General features: G+C 40.8%; 1 protein-coding gene across 3 annotated transcripts in view; it reads left to right on the top strand.

The window, feature by feature from the left end:
* arhgap10 (Rho GTPase activating protein 10) overlaps nucleotides 1-23,121 on the top strand; it is a 47,738-nt gene that overhangs the window by 19,444 nt on the left and 5,173 nt on the right. For 2 of the 3 annotated variants that reach the window (XM_056408925.1, XM_056408924.1), the window contains exons 14-21: nucleotides 431-505; nucleotides 4,999-5,083; nucleotides 7,250-7,308; nucleotides 8,760-8,865; nucleotides 11,687-11,846; nucleotides 14,234-14,378; nucleotides 17,228-17,393; nucleotides 22,884-22,985. In XM_056408925.1, coding sequence (XP_056264900.1) covers nucleotides 431-505; nucleotides 4,999-5,083; nucleotides 7,250-7,308; nucleotides 8,760-8,865; nucleotides 11,687-11,846; nucleotides 14,234-14,378; nucleotides 17,228-17,393; nucleotides 22,884-22,985 — 898 coding nt within the window. The remainder of the gene's footprint in view (nucleotides 1-430; nucleotides 506-4,998; nucleotides 5,084-7,249; nucleotides 7,309-8,759; nucleotides 8,866-11,686; nucleotides 11,847-14,233; nucleotides 14,379-17,227; nucleotides 17,394-22,883; nucleotides 22,986-23,121) is intronic. The other variant, XM_056408927.1, reaches the window with a different exon arrangement.

Raw genomic sequence — 23,121 nt, 5'->3', positions numbered from 1 at the left:
GTAAATATAGAAACGCTCAGTTGAGAGAAGGTGATTTTTTTGGGGAAATTTAACATGACAATTGGTGAATAGTAACATCGGTGCAGTGTTGTTATCTCTACACACGGGGGCAGACTTGCTCCAATAGTGAAACAAAAAGCTGACAGGGAAGTGCTGCAGGGAGCATGTACTGTAGATAATAGAACGCTTTTCATTGTGTAGCACCAACGTTCTTATCAATTTGCTTTTCATTTTGGTCTAGTCCCTCTCTATAGTTCTTTCTTTTGTGTGTCTGTTTGTGTGTCTATGTTTGTGTTTCTGTTCTTAATCCTGTTTGTTTTTGTTTTTGATTTCATTTATCTTCTGCTTTGTGTGTTCTTTTCAATGTAAAGCACTTTACAGCCTTATTAAAAGCACTGCAATACAAATAAAGTGTCATTATTGCTTTCAGGTATTAATGACCAAGGCCTGTACAGAGTGGTTGGGGTAAGCTCCAAGGTCCAGAAGCTCCTCTCATTAATGATTGGTAAGTAGAATTATATTATTTTATTTTGGTAAGAACTAAATAAGTACAATTTTAATGTATATGCTTCTGCACTATCTCTGCGATATTAGGTCGCGGCCAGTTAACTGAAATGTGCAGACGTAATGAATGTGTCTGTTGGGACGACATTAAACAGATAGTGACTGACAATCATCCCATGACTCGGCTTATCAGACGAATGTCTCTAATGTGCAACAAGTGCCCGGGAGAATCTTTTCCTCACTTAATTTCAGTTTTATATCCCCCAGACATGGTCCCCCCCCCCCCCCCATCCACGTCCTTGCACTTTTTCGCTTACGCTTCATTAACACGCCACTAAATCCGCCTCTCATGTACTCGTGGCAGGCTATCAGTCGTCGTTCTCAATTTCCTTTATGCCTCTCACTTGAATCCCTTTCACTCAACTCATTTTCTATAGAGCTTGTCCTCTGTCCCTTCCATGGCTCCCTGTCTGCTCTCTGGTTTCCTGCCGTCTCCAGCAGACACCAGCTCACTTCCAGCTCTGTGTTCAGAATACCAACAAACTCCGGCAGCCATCAGCCCGCCTCACCTTCCCCTCCAAAACCTTCCAGCCTCCCAACATGCCGACTCATGCTGTGGACTCCATTAACACTCCGCTGCTGCATTTCTAAGAAGTTTCTTTAAAACCTGAACAAAGTGAAGGAAGCATGCCACTGTGAGCTGTGGGCATTCCACATCTTATTGTTAACAAAGGGAAAATACAGATATTGCTTGCACTTTAATGTTTGCACATGCTGGTCCACACATTGACCATATATAATAAGATATTTTTACAGATCTGCCTTGACAACTTATATGTTATCCCTGAAATGACAAACCAACACATTCACAAACATTTCTTGCACAGAACAGTTCACAGTGAGTGGGTGAAGCGAGCTTTAAACCCTTAAGAAAGTCTTCGTATCCTCCCACTCCTCCTCCTTTTCATCTCTCACCCACCGACATGGCCACCGTCCAATCAGAGCGGACAGTGATAGAAAACGAGTCTCCCATCACATTACAGTATATACAAAGAGAGCGGCCCCTATTGAATGTCAGGCAACAAAATAGCTGGAGAAGTTAGCTGCATTCTGTCCCTGACCTGTCCCTTGTTCAGTAAGTGGCAGCGGTGTGTCTGGTGTTGGTCATATTGGCTTGGTTCTATAGATCTAATTGCAGAGATAAGCACATTTGAGGAATGGTGTGAGATTGAAAAGGACTGCTCAATTCGTTTCTCGATTTTAAGGCAGAAATTACAATTAATCTGGCCATTAATGGGTTTATTGCACAGAGCTGACCAGATGCTTGAATGTGTACGTTGCTTCCTAAATCTGTGAAATAATATAGATTCAAAACAAAATCTTGATATGACTCTAGCCTGGTGATTTTTTTTCAAAGCCTGAGGGTCCGAACTCCCACAAGGGGTTGCAAGGCGAATGAGGTTATGCTCACTCAGAACGAATGGCCACACGCGAAGGAGGAGCTAGAGCGCTTAGAGAGGAAAGAGACGCAAAAATGCGGCACACATTTTCAGATGGTTTCCTTTTGAAGACATATATGGTGTTGCACTCATGCGTTCCCATAAAAAGTGGCATGAATAGTTCCATAAAGAAGGAATAAAAGGAGCGAGGGAGTGAAAAGTTCAAACTCTGTCTCCTTACTCACTTCCACACTGCTGGCCAATCACGGTGTGATGTGGGCGTGAATGTTGGAAAATAACGGTCGGACACAGCCCTCCAAATCCGATGTTGGAAGCTTACAGTATATACTAACTTACCATCAGAACCACGATGTTATAAAAGTAATCTATAAAATCGGCACCCCACTTAGTCATGTTTTTGTAGGAGAGGCATGTTTGCTATTTGAGCCCTTTAATTAGCAACGGTGAATTTTAAATAATTACAAACCAGTTTGCCGTCTCTTTTTTGGGTGGGATCTGGCGACCCAGTGCATTATTTTTTTTACATTTGAAGTTTTAATTGACATTTTCTAAATGAGCTTTCAATGCCTGTCATTTTTTATGACCATCACCCTTTAAAAATATGATTTTAATAGTTTTTTATTAATATAATTCATGGTGCTGTTAGATGCTGCGACACCACACCATTAATACAGATGTGTCCCTCACTAGAGCAAGTGGGAGACTTTTTGTTTTGACTGCAGTGGAAAATTTTGTTTTTAAAACGCCAAAAAAAACTGATAGAATCAGAATATTTAGTTAAATAAAACTTGTTTTGGAAATTATTACATCCATCTTTCCACAGCACACATGTCACACATCCATGCGTCGCTTTCATTGATGATAGTGTTCAGATTTCCTCACCCCATTGTTCATCAATGCATGACATTTAGTGAAGGTCATCTTGGACTTAATTCCAAATGAATTGGACCAGTTTGTCTTTGCCTTTCCTTAGTTTTGACGGTCAGGACACTTTCTTCTAGTTTTACCTGAGCTGCGTCATGGATTTGTATTGCAAAATGTTTTTCTGCGTCTAAAGATGTCAAGGGAACTGCAAAACTAGCTTTAGCTGCTACGCTCTAATGCCCATAACCAAGATAAATATAAAAAAATATTATATCTTTGAACTTGCTGCTGCCTTGTGGTCAGCAGTATCATAATCAATGCTACGCCAACTGCTCCTGCCAATCATTTTCCTTTTGTGTCCTTGACCTCACCAGGTCCAAGTCTGTGTGTGCTCGAGCAGACTACCGAGTCTTTACAGACCTCATTAATCTTAACTAGGGCTGTGAAACGATTAAAATTTTTAATCGGATTAATCACAGGTTTTTGTGGATTAATCATGATTAATCACATATTACCGATATTCTTGGTATATTTTGTGAGAACATAGAGATTTATAAATTCTTCTATACAATGGTGCTGCAACTCAGCAGTTATTTAGCAGTTTTCTTCCATATGGAACATTAACACATCTTCATCCTAAACAGAATGTTTAACCCTCCTGTTACCTTTCGGGTCAATTTGACCCCATTCAATGTTTAATGTCGGTGTTCTTTGGGGTCAATTTGACCCCAGGCTGTTTTTCACTGTCAAACATATCAGAAGTATCAACTTTATTTATTTATTTAAGGGCTATTTAGGTAGTCAACAAACAAACATAAAGTACCTCACACTTAAACTTGGGAAGCAATATTAATTCTAATAATTTTCTGGAGGTTTTAATTGCTGGGTAAAATATGTTCGTAAAGGTAACAGGAGGGTTAAACAGAGCATTTTTCTCTTGTTTGTCAACCATTAACTCCACCATGATACAATCTAAAGGTGGACAGATTGACAAGAGACTTTTTTTTTTGCTCGGTCCCGATGCGCGCGCACGGAGCTCTGCGGCGCGCGAGACGGACATCGATAAGTGTTAACGCAACGCGAAGAGACAGAAATGACATGCTGCTGTGGAGATACGATCAACAACAGACGTTTAGTTTAATAAAAGAACAAAGACGTGCTCTAGAGAACATGTCAGGGGGCGGGCCAATCTCTTTAATGTCATGCGATCTACCAACACTACGCCGCGATCGACTGGCAGGTCGCGATCGACGTGTTGAGACCCTGATCTACAGGAAGTAGAAGTCGTAACAAGGTTTCCGTAGGTGAACCTGCGGAAGGATCATTACCGATGAACAGACCGTCTGCATGAGAGCGGACAGAGTTCAGATTGAAGTGGTGTATTGGAAGCTCATTTTGCAAGTGACTTTTTTTTCGTCCCGACGACCAACAACAGACAGATTGGAAGCTCATTCTGCGCATGCGTTAAATGCGTTTAAAAAAAATAACTCGTTAAACCTGTAATTGAATTAACTGAGTTAACGCGTTATTTTTCACAGCACTAATCTTAACACATGCACCCTTGGAGAGGCGCAGCTTTGACTAGCAGCACTCTTCAAAAAATTTTTTGGACAGAGCAGGCGGAGAAACACACAGTCCTCCTGGCTGCGGTGTTTAGAAGAAATAATAAATATTTTCCGAATAGCTATGTAACACAGACCACCTACGAAGCTAAAATGTGGGTGTTGACCCGAGCCAGATACAGTTCATGTAACTGACGCGTTACACTTCCACATCCTCTGGAATTCATCAGTTAGTGACTGTCATGATAATGTGCCACCTCAATTTTTAGCAAAACACAGCTCTGGAGTCCCTGTGGAGCCAGCAAAGTAGTGAGGGATTAATTAAACTTGTAATGAGTATAGAACCAGCAGCCCTCTGCAGAAGCTGTAGCTTCCTTCCATATCCACTGGGGCTCGACTAGACTCGACCCCCAAGGCCAGCAGCACGGCTTTTATCCTCATATGACTTGTTACTGGTTACACATTTATATTACATATTTTGACTTTCCAGGCTGCCCACAGAATCACACAGAACATGTGGCTGCTTAATGTGTAAAACAATCGTTAGCTGGTGTGTTGTGTTAATATTCCATAAAGAATATGTGTTGGTGATTGTGTTTTTAATTCAGTTGAGAAGAGCGACGAAGTGGATCTGTCCACCAGCGAGGACTGGGACGTAAAGACGGTAACGAGTACACTGAAGCTGTATCTGAGGTAAGGATCAGTGGGATTAGAGACACACGTGCACACATGTAAACCACCTGAAGCTGTCGAGTAACCTATTAGTTGATTGACAGGAAAATGATTGGCAACTAATTTGATAACAGATTCATTGCTTTAGTTATTTTCCAGCAATAATTCTCAAATAGACTATTTTCTGGTAATTCTTTTTTAATGTGTGATCTCACCTGGATATCTTTGGACCTTTTGGACAAAATTAATAAAACAAGAAATCTGTGTTTGGAATTATAACTGACATTTTCAATGTTTTCTGACATGTTATGGAAAAAACAGTAAAATGTTAATTGTTACTTAAAATAATACTTACTTATAGCCCTCACATCATCAGTTTCCACTCGGTAAGCACTGATTATATTGTTAGTTTGCTTATCAATTCTTAAACCTCTGTGTCCAGTTTTACTCTTTGTATCACCCACAACATTATACATTCATATTAATACTAACCCCCGAGCAAAGTCTGAGATGCAAGTTCATTTTCGTATATTCGTCATCTTGTATTAATGCGTTCGGAGGATGTGACGTGACTCCTGGTGCATAATTGATTCAGTTGCCGTACGTCACTTCTGACCTAAAATAACCCCAGTGGATAATGGACCTTTTTTTTGGTATACCTCTCTTTTGATGAATATGATGGAGGCTCTGTTCACTTGAATATGAAACATTCAATCCATTCTCGTCTCTGTCTTTTATATAAAATGAGTTCATTATGCAAAGTGCTGCTGGCTAATTAACTCCTCTCGAGGTCACATTGCTAACTGCACACCTGTTCGACACTCGCCAACTCCTTTCTGGTTGACAGAGTGGGTGAAGTTCAAAGATTAAAAAGGTAGTTTGGTTGTAAGAAGCTGAGGCAGTTTTCATTTAAATGGCAATTTGTTTTTGTAAACATGTGCGGTTCGCATCAAATTGAGTTGGCTTTGCTTATTAAAATGAAAGCAAAGTTGTATTTTCTGAGTTTGGAGTTGGCCTGTTTTCCTTATTAACACGGTAAAAATATTCACAAGACGCTTGTACACATATATTTAAGCAATTATGGTTTTAGATCCATCTTGTGCACAAATCCAAAATATGAATACAAATCTGAAATGGGACAACGCACCTCCCCTGAACCTCTCAAAAAAAATCAAACGATGACACGTAAAAAGAAGGCGAGGGTGGGGGGGGGATATGCTAACATAATTCAGAAAAACACAGCAAAAACAAGAAGCTAATGAAATAAGCAGCAAAACTAACTAATCAGAAAACAACAATCCATTTATTTGTATAACAAAATATTGAAAACAATACATCTTAATGTGCACAGTGTTCATTCATGTACATTTTTTAAAGATGTTATCATTGTTAAAAAACATATTTAAGAAGTAAAATATTGATTATGATCAAGCTATAACCAGCTATTTTTCCAATAATTACTAGCAGTTTAACTGACAATGCTAAAAACCTAAAATAAAGAATAACAACATCAGAGCTATTGATGCTCTGTTTAGCGTTTTTCCCTCTGTTCACTAGAATGAACTATGTGCTACCTTGAAGTGTAATCTTAAACGTGCCCTGCAGTAAAACATTGTGGGATTAGACTATCCTCCATCAACAAGTATTCTGATCGGTTCTATTCAAAGGGGTTAAGATCGTGATGCGATGGGCTCCTTTTAAGCTTTGGACTTTTCAAGGACGCGTTTTGTAACGGCACGTGAGACTCTGTCACTCTCGGTCTCCTCTGGTTTCAAGGGCATCATCGCTGTGTTCAATCTGGCAAACACGGTTTAAACTAACCTATCTTATCCATATTGTTATGCTATCTTAAACCCTGCTGAGCATTGCTCTGACATGTCTTTTACTTTGTGGCCGGACTGCTGAAAAAATAGAAAAAAGAAGCCGGGTCAATCTCCTCACTTTCCTCTGAGGCTAAGTACCTTTGGCCACTTGCCAGCTGCAGTGTGGAAGTACCTTCAGATGAACTTGGTTATCTCAACGTGTGCACCATCTAATTCCATCCCCTCGCCCGGTCACATTAATCATTGCTGTGTGCAGACCCTATAAAACAGTGTGCCGGCTATTTCTGTACCCCCCTCGCTCACTTCAGCTCTCGCTTCTCCACCCACTGCCCCCTAACCCTTCTCTCTCTCTATCTCTATAAAGGAGCCTTCCTGAGCCGTTGATGACCTATGGACTTTACAAAGAGTTTATTAGCCTTGCAAGTAAGTTTGACCTCTTATTCCGCCACTAAGTATCGACCATAACAGTGTACACATGTGTTGTACAGTTTAGGAGTCCGTCTCCTTCAGTGAGTTATTGAAAATATGCAGTCAGGTAAAAACAGTTAAATCACTTTTATTAACTTTTTGTAAACTTTTTAACAATTATTTTAAGTGGGTAATAGTGGCCAATCCTCTTAAGTAAAGGATTCATAGTCTGAAAGCTCTTGGTCTGTGTGTGTGTGTGTGTCTTGAATGCTGATTAGAATCTATCCACAGTTGTCCTCATCTTCACAGGGGTCCCTAAAAAGCATAATGTTTAATACTATAACTACCTTTATGCCTTCTTACTTGGTGTCATGAATTTGCACTCCCAAAATCCGAGAACACTGTCGCCCAGTTTTTCACGAGAAAATGTGATTTGAAAAATCGTTTCATCCGACTACAGCTTAGATACATTTTTGACATTTCAGATTATTTTCCATGTGAGCCCATCGTTCTCTAACTTTTACCTGTGGCCAAATAAGCCATTTAAGGTGATGGCTAAAAGCTTTAAAATTATAAATATGCTGTAATTTGCATGCCCTCAAAAGGTCCAGGGAATGACCTTGAACATCAAAAAGACACTTATTTTTCTTTTTTTTCGCCCACATAACATCATTTATGTGGTAAATGTTTGTATTTTTTAAAGCAAGCCAAACTTCAATCCTATTACAACAAGTGCTATAATTGGATCAGGTTGACATTTTTATCAGGCGCTCGCAATGCCCTCATAACAAGGGGAAAAAAATGGATTAGCAACGAATTTTTTTTGGATAGATGACAGCATCCATAAGCAGCTTTTTCCATGTTTAAATCCTTGTCGTTCCCATAGTAATGATGTTTTTATGTGTCTGTCTGTGTGTGTTTGTGTGCATGCGTTTGTGTGTGGGCGGTCAGATGCCCATGTGTGAGGAAATGTTTAAGAGATGATCTTTGGGGGTTTTAACACAACCTTTTTATACGGTACCGACAGTAACGTAAAGCTATCTCCTTCGCCAGCATAGTGGTGCCTGCTGCCAAATTCTGGGAGGCTTCAGACTATATCACTTTCACACCCCTTCTTCGCTTCTTTAAACTGGGATGTATCATCCTCCAATCCGTATACGTGAGGCGATAGCCACTGATCATTGTGTCCTCAATGATCCACTGGCTTTCTCTTTTTTTGGGGGGGTTTTCCAGAATGTATCCAATTAGTTTTATAAGACTTTCGAAGGAGTAGAGACTTCAATTATTCTGGTGGATCACTTTTATTTGTTGTGGTGTACCAGATCAAGAATGTACATCGTGTCTCATCTCTTTACATTTGCTGTTTGCTAATGTTGTAAAGTAGTGTTGGCCCTTTACCACCTGAGGAGATCAGGTACATCCATGTAGGTTAATCCCAGTGTGTGGCTGCTCCTGCGTTTGAACAGAGGGCGGTAGTCCAGAGTCTCGCATCCAGGCCGTTCACCGCCTGGTCCACAAACTACCGGAGAAGAATCGGCAAGTCCTCGGGCTGCTCATGAAGCATCTGGCCAAGTGAGTGTTCATAGTTCCTTGGTCATAGTTCAGCCAATCTCCACCCCCTCTCGCTCTCTCAGTTCTCTCTTCCTGTCTGTCTCCTCATTCTCACTCCACATGCTTTCTCTCTCTCTCTCCTCTTCACTCCCACTCTCTTCACTCCCCCTTCCCTGCTGTCACTCCATCTCCTCTATGTCTACTCGGTGACTGATGGCTAAGAAAATGAATGCCGCTAGCATCTCAACGTTCCGTTTGAAATTACTAAAAGTTGTCGGGGGGGGGGGGGGGGGGAATTGTCGTACCCGACCATGTAGAATGCGGTTGGTTGTGCAGCTCACCGGGGAAGTGAAATATAATGGACCTTTCAAATTAAGCCCTCTGTTGAGATAATATATACACCCCTGGATAGAAAACTATTGTGCATCACTCTATATGTGAGATTAGATAGGGAGAGAGATTTAAGAAATAATGTTCGCTAACATTACAAGGTTTTACCTGGGCAAGCTTTTTATAAACTAAATATGAGTAAATTGAAAATAAGTAAATAATCCCTCTTTCCTTAGGCAGTGAAAGTCTGGTTCTTATTTCATAGAAACCCCGCTGCAGAATCAGGCTCTGGTAAAAAGGCAGCGCTATAGAAATTGAATTTGGATTATCCAGCGTGAAATTCTCCAGACTGGAGAGACTCGAATATTTTTCTGAAGTTGGCGTGTGTGCATGTCCTGCAGGGGGAAGGAAGCAAAGCCAGAATTTCACACTCCTATCTGAAATGGTTTCAGAGATGTTATAAATGTGAGTTGTCACGAATGTTTTTGTCTTCAAAGGCATCCTTTGAAGCTATTTAAACGGCTGCTCGACTACGCATCATCATATTTTTTATTTGAAATCTCTTCACCTGACTGCATAACTTTATCTACACATTGAGGTTTTTTTCCTCCACATTTTTTACCTGATATTTAACCCTTGTGTTGCCTTAGGGTCATTTTGACCCGAATCAATATTACACCCTCCCCCCGCCTTTGGGTCATTTTGACCCGATTCAATGTTTCACCCTCCTGTTACCTTTATATTTACTAACATATTTTACCCTTTGGGTTCAATTTGACGCCAGCAATTAAAACCTCCAGAAAATTATTAGAATTAATATTGTTTTCCAAGTTTAAGTGTGAGGCACTTTATGTTTGTTTGTTGACTACCGAAAGAACACCGACATTAAACATTGAATGGGGTCAAATTAATCCTAAGGCGGGGGGAGGGTGTAATATTGATTCGGGTCAAAATGACCCTAAGGCAACACAAGGGTTAAGATGAAGTTTAATTTACTGAAGGTTTTGCATTTGCAAAACTAATCCAGGAGAGATTAAATGTATCATTCCTCTTTATCAAATGTCATTAGTATCAAAAAAGCTGCTGTCACAAGTGCTCAAAGTTATTGTTGGACTTGCTATTGAAAGCCATATTGAAAGCAGGTGTTTAACTTAAAAATGTCTAAATCCATTTTTCGATTTGATGTCATATTCAGTGTAGAGAACAATGGATGGGAACTGTAAATGCAGGACAACATAATGTTTGATTGAAGAGGTTTTGTTATCTCAAAATGAAGTGGCTTCTATATGTATTGACAATGTTCAGTGCCTCTGATGTGAGCGACACAAATTGGATCAAGTAAAACAAAACTAAGCAGTAATACACTTAATCAAAAAGAAAAAAACTAATTTTTGACTTTCGATTTCGCTAAGTTTGAAATGATGCAGTATCGGAAGAAACAATGCACTTTTGATGGTTTCCTGCAGTACTTTTTAGCAGCAGAGAGTCACTTTGTGTAAAAGAAAGACAAACTCTTTGTTAACATCATAAAAATATTTACATTGTCACAATTTGATGAATCAAACATTGACATTTAGGAGAAAAAGAGCAAAGGGGCAATTTTGCACTCAATATTAATTGAGTAAGGCTGTCATGTAGAGGTTGCTTAACACCTCATTAATAAGCTTACATGGGGAAAATCTTTCAGAAAGCATTTGACGCTATGTATTCTTAATTATCTTGTTTGCTTAAATACTTTATTTATAGCAATAGAGTGCTGCAGGAATGACTTTTTCCACCTTGCGTTCCCTCAACTTTCTGAAGCCAGTGTTTGTTTTTGGTTAGATGCATAAAATAAGATTTGTGGTTAACATAAGCTTATGAGATTTAAAAATGTTGTTCTACGATATATAATGTCAGTAATTACCCATCTTGTGAATTTCTACGCTTTTATGTCTTTTTATAAAGGCAGTTGCTAACAAGGGACTGAATGAGAGTACACAACGTCATCAATTCACTAGTCCGCCTTCAACTTAATAAAGTGGCGTATAATTGTGAAATGCATCTCGCTAGAGAAAACATGGGTGTTTATTTTCTCCGATAATAAAATCCTACGGTAGTTACCATCGTTGGAATGAGGAGGAGTGATGAAGAAACAACGCTGTATACGGCTCTGGTAGCGGCAGCGACCTGTCAATCACAGTAAGCCCGCCCTTAAGCATACTGCGCTTTATGGTCTATTTTACTCTAAATGGAGCGTGCTGTATTAAAGAAGACTTGAAACTAGCGATCGAGACCATAAACTCATGTTTACAATGTTTACTGAAGTAATAAATCAAGTGAGTTCTCATAGACTTCCATACCACCAGCCTTCTTTTTACAACCAATATAAATAATGCATGTTTTAAGATATCCCTGTAGCACTCTATATGTAACGGTTACAGTTGAGTCAAGTTTTCCCGTTTTTCTTTGTTCATATTTAATCTATCCCTTTTTCTGTCAAGTGTATAATGTGGGATGTTATCTTCCTCAGTGTGGCGGCTCACAGTAAACAGAACCTGATGACCGTGGCCAACCTGGGCGTGGTGTTCGGCCCCACATTAATGAGGCCACAGGAGGACACCGTCGCTGCCATCATGGATCTTAAGTTCCAGAACATTGTGGTGGAGATCCTCATTGAACAGAATGAAAAGGTAAAAAATGAGATTTGTCGGACATGCAGGGCATTATGGATCACAAAGTAATGCATTTGAAACCTAACATACAGTGTCTCTTCATAGCAGTACGCTATATTCCAGTGGAAGTACCATAATTAGTGCGATATCTGTAAGAACAGAGAAAAAGTATTTTAGTCGCATTATGTTCCATTTTCTCCTGAAATGTCTGTTTTTTTATTGGTCAAATCTTTACTGCACCGACTACACTTCAATGATTATGTCAGTGCAACATTGTGCGTATAATTGTGTTTCCACTTGCCATCCAGAACTCTTATTTTCTAAAAAATGTGCTCCCTCGGCAACACAGGGTACAATGATGACACCAAGTCAAATCTGAATGTGGGGACACACGGCGCCTTTGTGTGGATCTACCTTGGTGGCATGTAATTACTTGATACTGAAGGATAATAAATGTGCAAGCAAAGCAAAAGATCGAATGTTTGCAGGTCCTGTCTCTCAGAACTAAGCGCTTTCCTACAATATTTAGAGCTTTTGTATATTTTTTCCTTTCTCTCTTAAGTTTCAATTTGGCAGTTTCTGTTGGCAGAGAAGTGCACATACTGTACACTGTGTCTGACACCAACATTTCTCTTCGGCGCAGTAAGAGTCACGATTGTGAAGCTCTTCTTTTTTTCTATTTATTAAAGGCTGTTCAGACCGTACACTCGTATCAAAATTGCACCTTCCCCACCTTTTAAATTGTCTTATTGAGCAAATGTTTTAGCAATGAAAATGCACTTTGTGCTCTGAATACATGTGTGTTGTGTTTATTGCTTGTTTTACCAAATTAATGAGCAGAAATACAGTTCACAGATAATAAGATGTGTATCACATTGAACTTAAACCCTTTGGGACTGCATACCCTCCACTTAGTTGTTGAGGTACAGAGGAGTAAGACAGCACTTTAATATCCAGAATCTTTTATTTGGCCAATAGGGGGAGCCCCAATTGCTCACACTGGGATTAAATACATGTTATACTGTTTGTTTTCAGTAGGTTGGTTATTCTGTAGATTGTCATATACATTTGAATTAATTCGGAAGGTCCTTTGCCTGCCTAAATACATATTTTTTTCTTATGAGTGGTTTCATAACCTTTAGTTCAAGGGATCATGTAATGTCATTAATCGGCGTCAAACCCTCAAAGGGGGATAATTGTCAGTGTCACAAGAGAAAAGGGTTTGAGATTAGTTTTCTAATCTGTTTGGAGCAGCACTGCACTCTGGGTTTATCTGATTCGAGACAAAGAGCTTTTAGTGTTTTTTCTTATTTTCCTCCAACTTCATTAAATTGAATATTAAGTGTGCTGTGAATAATGGCTCCACCCAAGCTCACAAATCTAAAATGGGGTGTGAGAGAATACAGAGGCTAGGTGAAACAATCGCAGTGTCTACTGCCAGTCTCTGAGACAACCCAGAGGTATCCAACACCGTCCAGGTGATAAAGCATGTCGTGTTAGAATGCAGCAAGGAAAGTACAGCTTGTTAGAGCAGGGGGGAAGTTGAGCAGACAGACAGGCATTAACTTCTCTCACAGCTTAGTCCCATTCCAGACTGTTGATACCCCAGATACCAACAGTAGACTCTGTTTTACATTCACCTCCATCTGCAGAGAGAGAGAGGGAGGCAGGCAGCCGAAACTCTCAGCCATATCAGATTTCTCACTTTTTCTATCTGCTTTCTCCTGCAAACTTTCTTTCTCATAGCCTCCTCCTCTCTGTCTGCCTCTCTCGTTTCACACTGTCTCACTTTCTCTGCCACTTTCTCTCTCCCTCTCCCTCCCTCTCTCTCTCTCGCCTCCCTTCCCTACCTTCCTCCTCTCCTTGTCTGTGATCCTTTCTGAGGCTCTGCTGAGACTTCCTCTCCTCTGCAACCCTATTCTCTTTTAACTCCACATCAGAAGTTAATATGTAAACACCGCCCGGTGTAAACAGGCTGCGCCAGTTGGCCGGCCCTCCTCGAGTCGAAACCTTGTTTATTTTACCCTCCACTCTTTCAGAGAGTGGGTCAGTTTCTCTGCGGAGAAATGTCACCGTAACTTAGACACAGATTTCTGGACAGGGTTGCGATTGTGTTACATGTGGAGCCGCTCTCGTTTATTTTGGCACAAACAAAATGTGCTCACGTGCCGTTATTCGGGTCCAATCAATGAGCTGCTCGGCTCTCCCTCGGTCCGACGCGCACATGCTGTGGCTGCAAATGGCCATTAATTTACCACTACATAAAGCCTGTGAGTTTTCAAAGCCGTTCACTACGTGAGGTCAGTTAAGGACACGCTGCCGCTGTACATGCTGCTGCTCAACTCTTAATTGCACTGTGCTTTTAGTCTTGCTAGAGACTTACTGTAATCACATTGTGTATTCAGATCTTTGCAGATGCTCCAGAGTCCTGCCCTCTTTCACCTGCTGCCCCAGTATTCTCTGCTCCCACAAGGCAGTCCAAGAAATCGCTGAATCGACAGAATCGGCCTCTGGCTGTCTACAATCCACAAGCCCTAGACATTCAGAATGGTAAGAGACGTACACACCTGCACGTGTGTATATATATACACCTCGGAATATATTAAAGGAACTGAGTTTGACAAAAGACTTATACGAGAATTAGACATTCAGAATGGCAAGAGATGTATACACCTGCACCTGTATATATTTACACCTCTGAATATATTATTAAAGGAACTGAGTTGAACAAAAACCTTGTAAACAAATTAGACATTCAGAATGGCAACTGTAAATATTAACATTTACACCTCTGAATATATTATTAAAGGAACTAAGATATACAAAGGCCTTATAAGAGAATTAGAAGATACCTTTTTAGGAATGAAACTACCGTAGTGATCCAGAAAGGATGCAACTAAAATATTTATTTATTCATTATGGAGCCCAAAAGGTATCGGAGGGGAATTTTGTTCGTGTTCAGTTATAATTTATGCTATTAATAAATTGTTTGGCTAAACTTATACTATCTGTTCTAAAAATACTGGTTGACACAAATTAACAGAACATACATGGCCTGTCATCTTGTAAGAAATGTTTAAGAAATATATATTATAAGATTTGTCAGAATTTATATTTTTCTGGTAATCGGCATGAATACAAAAATAAACTACAACGGGCACTCGGTAGAGCGCATACCTTCGCCGCAGACACTTTTTTGGTACCTTTTCATGACCTTGACCTTGATCTTTGACCCGATCGATCCCAAAACCTAATCAATTGGTCCCACCAAATGTCATGCGATTCGGTTTAATCACACATACAAATAAATAAATACACAGCGCTCAAAACATAACCTTCCGCATTCTGCGAAGGTAAAAAGGTAGCTTCGATAGTTCATCCTGATTTTTATTCTGTTCCACTTTCCAGATTGTAGTTCGTAGGGAGGTGTTTTGTTTCACCCATATAATTCAACAGCGTTAGCTGGCTAGCTAGCTGGCTACCATGAACCAGGCTAAAAGTAGAATAAATAACGACACAAGAAAACTGTATGAAACTGTAATGTAGTAAAACTCAATTGCATTTAAATTTTCCATGAAACAAAAACCTTGAGTGTTTTATTTTTTTATAATGTGTATTCCTGTCTGCCAGAGTGTCTTTTGTGATACTACCAGTGGGGAGTATCACCAATCCCACTCATAGTTATTTAGAGTATATAGGGAGGACACATTTAGGGTAATTCAAGGGTATGAAATTATAATTTGTTTACATAAGGTGTTCTGTTTGGATCTCAACTGAGAACCTTTTGTACACTACAATGCACTCAGTTGCCAGTTAAATATTAGCTACACCTCACATATTTCAATGAGGTGGACAGCGAAATAAGAGAAACCCATCCCTGTACAATGCAATACATCTCAACAGCACCAGGAACCGCATCATTTAAAATGACCATGAAGTGGAATTAACACTTTCCTATAAACAGTATAACCTTCCCAACTGTAGTTGTTACTGTGGAGGGATTTTCCTTTTGTGTGTTCATGTCTTTAAAATGCTTAAAATGGACATCAGTTTCCTCTGATAATTGCTCAAATGAGAATGATAGTGACCGGCTCCTGTGCATCAGGTGAGCTGATCACCTGACCTGGTGAATCTGACCTCAGCAATTTGTGGTCTAAGGCCAGTCAACCCCCCCCCGTCTCTCCCTTTCCCCTTACAGTACGAATCTAAATCTGCTTACCAGATTGCCTCTCCTTTCCTCCCTCATGTCAGCTTTTAGCACGGGGTATTTTGAAATCAGGGTTGAAAGGCGTGTCTTTTATATGAGCGCCACATAATTGTTTTTAAGTAAGTTGTCTTCGGGCTTCAGGGTGAAAGCTATTTTAAAAACGTGTGTGAGGATTCTCATCATGTCTGTTCAGCATAACAAAGTGACCCCTTTCACATTTTATTTAGATGTATTGTTATTATATAATTATTCTGGAACAGATGTGTTTTCCACAGAGCCACAGCTGTAGGAGTATGGTGAAAGAATTTGACTAAAGCGTATAAATAAAGTCTCTGGAATGGATGCTCCAGATTAAAAAGAAACTCGGCATTTAGATTAATCATTTGAATAAATAAAAATATATGTAAAAAGTGTGTGGCAAGCTCACCTCCAGACATAAGCACAAGTCAACAGAGTTTATGTAATTCATCTCAAGGCCAAAAGGGAAAGTGAAATGTTATACTCTTTAAACCTAAACTGAGGTCTAATTAGTCCCAATTTGCAACACCTGTGTGAACGAACAAAGCATTTCAATGAATCGGTGTCATTCCTTTTAATGTAAAAAAAATCAGTTTAAACTAAATACAATACACAAACTACAATCCACAAACCAATTATGTTGAGCATATATGGGCCATCTTATGTATAAATGATGGTGTTACATTTGATAATAATTAGGACATAAACCTAGCAGCGGTTCAGACTTAATCCCAATTACATATGGGCTTTTGAGTGAGATGCTTTGAGATGTGTTTGCTGGGCGAAAAACACTTTTTTATTTAACATTAATATTTTCTCTGTGCCTCTCCCTTCTCCCAAAAGCAGGATCTTTACTTGATAGTCAAATTGAAATAAAAAAGCTTGGATCTCTCGAGTTTACCGTCTACGACTGCAGAAGTATATTATCATGAACAATACCAACTTGGTTGTAAGTCTCGCCTGTTATGACAGCAGTTTGATTTATAAAATCCCCTGTCGATGCAGCATTGCCTTATGTATTGATACATTATTCAGCGTTTTTTTAGGCAAGCTATCATCCGTAAACTGGCATAGACTGAAATCTTTGTTTTACTGCAGGAAAAAAACCTAATGAAACGATGCAACTAATTCAAACATACTATTTATATATATATATATCTACATTTCATCCAAGTGTCAGCAGTGGGAGATGGTTCCAGTCTAGCTGCAGATGAGACATCAATGGGCAGCAATGAGTCCGTATCGTCCCAGTCATCGTCGGCCTCGGCCTCGGAGATGCCTGCAGAGAAGAGTGACCACGTCCCACTGAGCACCAGCCTCAGCTCAGGCAGCAACTCCAGGTCAGTGGTTCTCTCTGCCCAAGTCCCACATCAACATGCGACTGCACCACTGAAGATGCAGGAGTTTGATTCTGAAGAAAGTGGACCCGTGAACTAATCCAAATGTGGGCCGTGTGCACTGTATGGATTACAAATGGAATTTGATATTTTCAATGTTTCGATCACAATTTAACCATCAACGGTTAAAGTTGCTCAAAGGTGCTTCGAGTGAATTCTACCACGTTCACATGTGTAAACTGTCTCAACAATAACTAGTGTTTAATTTGAGCATGTTGTTGTATTCACTGGGCTTTGTTTTTTTGGTGTTTGTCTTTTCTTTTCACTTTATTAATTGACTTTATGAATGTGCTGAACATATCGGCGATGTGGGTGGAGACCCAAAGGGTTTGTAACCGTGCTACACAGCTTGGACTTCAAGCAAGAACACTTCCACTACGCAGGGAAATACATGTATACAGCCATGTTGTCGGGATCATTACATTTTATGTGGTTGCATTATTATTATCATTATGTGAGTTACCAGCAGCAGTGTTAAAAGCATTGTTGTTATTCTCATTCGGGATATTTTACAGTTGGATAATGATTTGATTGCTAATATTTTGAACTTTTGTTGAAGACCTGAACTGCCAGTTATGTTTCATATTGCAGCAGAATAGAAGGATGAGAACATCTTTCCGAACAAATCAGCGCACTCAAAAAGAGACTGAAAATGTTCTCTTAAATCTTGTCTAAATATATTTGTACTCCATCGCAGCATCATAGTAGCAGTTACACTTCCCTGCACTATGTCGCCTTGGTAAAAACGAGTATTTAGCGAGGATAAACCAAGTCACTGTTATTATTAACGAACAATAATTGATGTTTTTACATTGTTAATTGACTCTGAACAGAATCTAGTAAGCATCTGAATCCAAAAATGAAATGAATTAACTTTTGGTGTCAGCCCAAATGTTTATTCTTTATCTCCTCTTGCTCTCTTTCAAGAATACGAGATGGTAAAATCCTAGGACAGTTGCTTCTCTCTGGCGTCTCCTTTCTGTTCTCACTCCTAAGTCCTTGGTCCTTTTTGTTGTTTTTCCAGCCCCATGACTTGTCTTGAATGCTGATGTGAGAGATGAATTATTGGGTTATGCTGCAGATGTTAGACTCGCTGCAGTGACATGTCTACAGATTCACCTTGAAATAGACTTTTTCCTCATTCACTGTCCTCTTCTCATTTTCCATCGGCTGAAAAGAGCCGTAAAATAAAAACAAATCCACCTCGCAACTTGACAGAGGACGATGTGATTCCTTTCTCACTTTGTGTGTGTGTGTGTGTGTGTGTGTGTGTGTGTGTGTGTGCGTGCACATTCTCCAAGTTGCAGGATAGCTCTCTAGTATTGTTCTTATGTAACCAACTCCTTTTCTTTTTTTTCCGGGTATTTTTATTTATTTTTTGCACTTTATCCCATATGTGGCATCATGTCGGAGGACGGAAGGAGCAACCAGGAGGAGGTCGTAAATCTCAGCTCTTATTTGTTTGGGGGACAGGTGGCCGTGCGTTGGCCGTGCAAATCGTATTGACATTGGGGATATATTCATCTTGTTTATCCTTATAGCCGCAGCCGCTGTCCCTTTATGAAGACTTGCGCCATATGTCACAGGGTGTCGCCCTGGCGTTGTTCACTCATACATCTTAGCATGTGAGATGGTGGAGACCTGTTTGCACAGCACCTCTCTGGCCTGGAACCCAGGGATCCGGCTTCAGTCCGAGCCAAAAAGAGCAGTAGGGAAGGAAACTGCGAGAGTACTTCCAGCCCCTCTCAGAAATGTATTATCTGCACTCTGGTGTGTTAAAAAGTGCACCTGGAAAACATTTTATTCTCTCTGGTTCTTGCAGGATAGCTTCAGCGAAATCTGCCGGGTCATACACAAGTGCGTCCTGACTCACTATATCATGTCCCGACTCTTTTGTGGACTGTGGCGTGATTTATCATCTCCGTCATTTTCGATGTCTTGCCTCATTTCTCCTCTTCTCCCTAAATCCAGTCACAGCAACTCCCAGTGGTACTGTTGCCTCAAGTCCTGCCCAATGAGGTTCCATTTCTTTTGGGCACTTTTCCTTCCTCTCTGCTGCCCCTACCTTCAGCCCTCCATGGCTCTTACTGGCAGAGAGACAACTGTGGATCATAAAATGGTAGATCAGAGCTTATTTCCTGCCCACCCAAACTGGCGTTGGCCGGGCGCGCAGCTCGGCTGTTGGTTTGATCCCACTTTCGACTCGAAACACTGCTAAATCCCACCGCTGGCCTTCCGTCTTAAGTCGAAAGATGGTCAATAGCCCCGCTCATCCCGCCGTTAGATCCACGCCAGGATCAACAAGGCCTGGATACTGCAGGGTGAAATTCCTGCAGTAATGAGAAGCAGCCGTCCTCTCTTGTTGATGAATTTCTCCCCGCTACCAACCTGGCAGCGTGAGATAACGTGTGATGACCCTGATGGTTGAAATAATAAACCATATGACCTCTAGTTGAGCTTGACTTTGGAATTCCGGGTAATGATGTATAATTATATACATGTTCTTGCATATTATGTGTATAATTGCCTAAAAACAATTCCTCACTTTTTTTCTTTTTTTTAATGAGGGCCTCACATACAGTGCATTTTCACGCAATTCCCATTTACTGTATTTAATCATGTTTGTAGAAGAAGCTTAGCTAGGCCTGTGATGGGGGGGAGGAAACAACGGATGAGCAATTCAAAGCTTGATGCTATTTTGGTTAAAGAGAAATGGCAAACGATTTCCCTCGGTTTGGCTTAGCTATAATTGTGAAAGCAATTTTGGGATGCATCCATTTACCTCTGGTACATTTAACAAGTTTCTAGGGCAGCCATGTGACATTCACTGAATTTCCCTTACTGTTTATTCTATAATTATTAAGCTATCTTTTTATTTTAAAGATCTTCAAAGATCTGTTTAATCCTCTTTCAACAGAAATATGCAGTCGGATGCGTCAACCTTTCGTGTGTGCGTGCATTTGAGCGTGCGCATGCATTTGATGTAATGGTAGCCTGAGGTTTTGCACGTCTCTGAATGGGCTCACCTGCAGGTGGGTGAAGTGTTGGTGCTCCTCTGCTCTCCCCTCTACTGGCTGTGACCCAGGCAGACCATGGTTGTCCCTGGGCCCAGGTTAATGAGTGGATTTGCTGCACTGCAGCGCACTCTCCCCCCATGCTGATGTGGAGCAGCTGAGCACCACAGTGGCCCCCACACTGCTGCAGAGCTATAAATCACCCACAGTCGGGCCAGGCCCGAACGGAGCAGCCACCTCTGGGGATGGACAAGCGCACTGAGAGGGAGGCAGGGGGAGAAATGGTGGGAGGAGGAGGAGGAGGGGATGCAGAAGCGTGAGCCCAGTGCAGAGTGCTCACCTAGGTCCACATAAGATCCCCTCCCAAGTTCCCCCTTGAGGCCACCGTGCTCTCGCTCTTCCACCAGTGCCAACATAACCGCTACGCACAACATCCCCTCCACCTCCAGCCCCTCCCCAGCTGCTTCCTCTAATTGCCTTTATTAATGTCTCTATGGGAGCGGCAGCTAGGAGCAATTTGCTCATTATGTACTGTATTAGCGCTGGCCCCGGGGCAGGCATGGAACACAGAGGGAGGCCTGGCTTCGACTCCTGCTCCTCTCTGCCTCTACCAGGACCCCTACCGCCATGGAGGTCGACCAGGAAATCGTTGGCCCCGGTACCAGCCAGTGTGAAGACCAGCTACTACTGTAAAAGATGAGGCTGATGGCGAACGTGTCACAGTGCTATTGTTACACATACAGAGTCTGAAACATTCCTGTAGGAACTGAATGTACATGTATGGGGTGAAGTGCCGCATTTGTAAGCCTCCAGAACACTTCTGTCTTTTATTTCCACAGTGTTTTTTTCACTTCTTCAATTTTTAAAGTAACAAAAGCGTCAGTATCAACGGGGTTCATTCTTTTGATGTGGTTGCACACAGGTTTCATTACCATCTTACTTTGATCTGTTATCGGAACAGAAAATGAAACCTATTCTTCCAGAATTCATGACGGTTTGAAATAATCTGGATTGACGGGATCGATATTCGGTTCATTTTATGTAGCCCAATAAAAAAAATTACAAATGTGCCTCAGAGGGCTTTACAATCTGTACACGTACGACATCCCTGTCCCAGGACCTCACATCGGGAGTGAATTAGAATGAGCGATGCACACTGAGTATTTATTATAAGCCTGTTCTGTTTACTTTCGACAAGTTGACAGGTCGGTGGTTGAGCCAGTTGAGCTTCGAGAAAAGTTACTAGTTGGCTCAAGATATAGATCACAGGAAGTTGATAGAGAAGTTCGAATCGTTTCTTTGCATGAATTTAAATTTCAGACCTCGCAGATAATAATATCGAAGTTTCTCTTGACGACTACCTTTCAGGTTAATGTGGCCCCTTTGCGAGCGCCGGCCCTCCTGAAGAGGCTCTTGGGCAGATGGGGTTAGATGAAGAATAGATTATTTGTTGATGGAAGCCTGTTGTCCTTGTTGTTGGGATACATGTACAGCTGGGAACTCAATGAGAATTCAAAATGCAACTTCCCATTCATGTAGCTGCTGGAAAGTAAACATACATGAGATGGAACATGTATTCTTTCTTTCTGCGAAAAGTGTGATCCATTAGGCCAGGGGTATTCAATTAAAATGTAACGCATCATACACAGGACTGGGAGATCACAAAGATGTCTCACTTGCCTTTTACTTTCAATAATAAATAACAGTTATTATCTAATTTCAAGTCAAATAAAGGCTGGATTTTACATTTAAACACAGAACGGAAAGTGTTTTCGAAATGTGCATCTTAAAATAAAGAACTTAATTTTAGCCCGGGTTGCATTACTCAAATGTAAAAACATAGCATAATAATGATGTTTTATTATATATTGTGTTTTCTAAGCTCTGTGCTGCATGTTTATGTTTGGCGTCTTCTTTTCACCGCAGTTTGCGATCATTTCATTCCTCTTTATTTTGTGGACATGTGGAGGCAGCTGTCGTTAAAATGATGCTTGTTGAAATCTACCAGTGACTTCTCTTCTGAATTCTTTCCCTCGCGAGCGCTCTAGATTGGTGTAGAACTGTGTTCTCACCTCGTCTCCATAACAACAGGTTGCTCAGTTTAGCTCACCTGTTGCTCTGATACCACCACTTACAGTTGCTCCTCCCAGAAAAATGTAACAATGTACGAGAACGCCGCATGAGAGCACAGCATCAGTTTCGTCGCCTTCTCCGCTTTTGCTCAAAACCCTCCAGGTTCATCTTTTTTTTTAACATGAGGCCACATTTTTCAATTCTTGCTGTGTGTACTCTTCTTCTTTTTTCTTTTTTTTAGCTAAAAGATGATGGTGGTTGAGTCTTCAGGGTGGATATGCCGACGTTTTCCCCATAGGATCTGTGGCGTCTAAAACTTAAATAAAACGCACCTTTTAATCTGCAGGGCCCCCATAGCAGGAGCCTCCTGCTCCACGACTGGAGACCCAGGAGAGAGCCAACCTGCTTCAGGCACAGCTGCCTCTGACGAGGAAAAGCCAGAGGAGAGGTAAGGCGGGGTTCCCTTTTCGGACCATTTGCTCGTTTCCCTCCCAACTGGATTTCATGATTGCAGTTGACTACTTTTTTTCTTTCATTTTCCTTAATCTCCGTTTGGTGTCGTAATTTTTACTCTCGCACATTGA

This window comes from Pseudoliparis swirei, chromosome 24 (assembly GCF_029220125.1).
Source record: "Pseudoliparis swirei isolate HS2019 ecotype Mariana Trench chromosome 24, NWPU_hadal_v1, whole genome shotgun sequence".
In the NCBI taxonomy this organism is placed as follows: Eukaryota; Metazoa; Chordata; class Actinopteri; order Perciformes; family Liparidae; genus Pseudoliparis; species Pseudoliparis swirei.
This window is presented reverse-complemented; position numbering and strand designations above follow the sequence as displayed.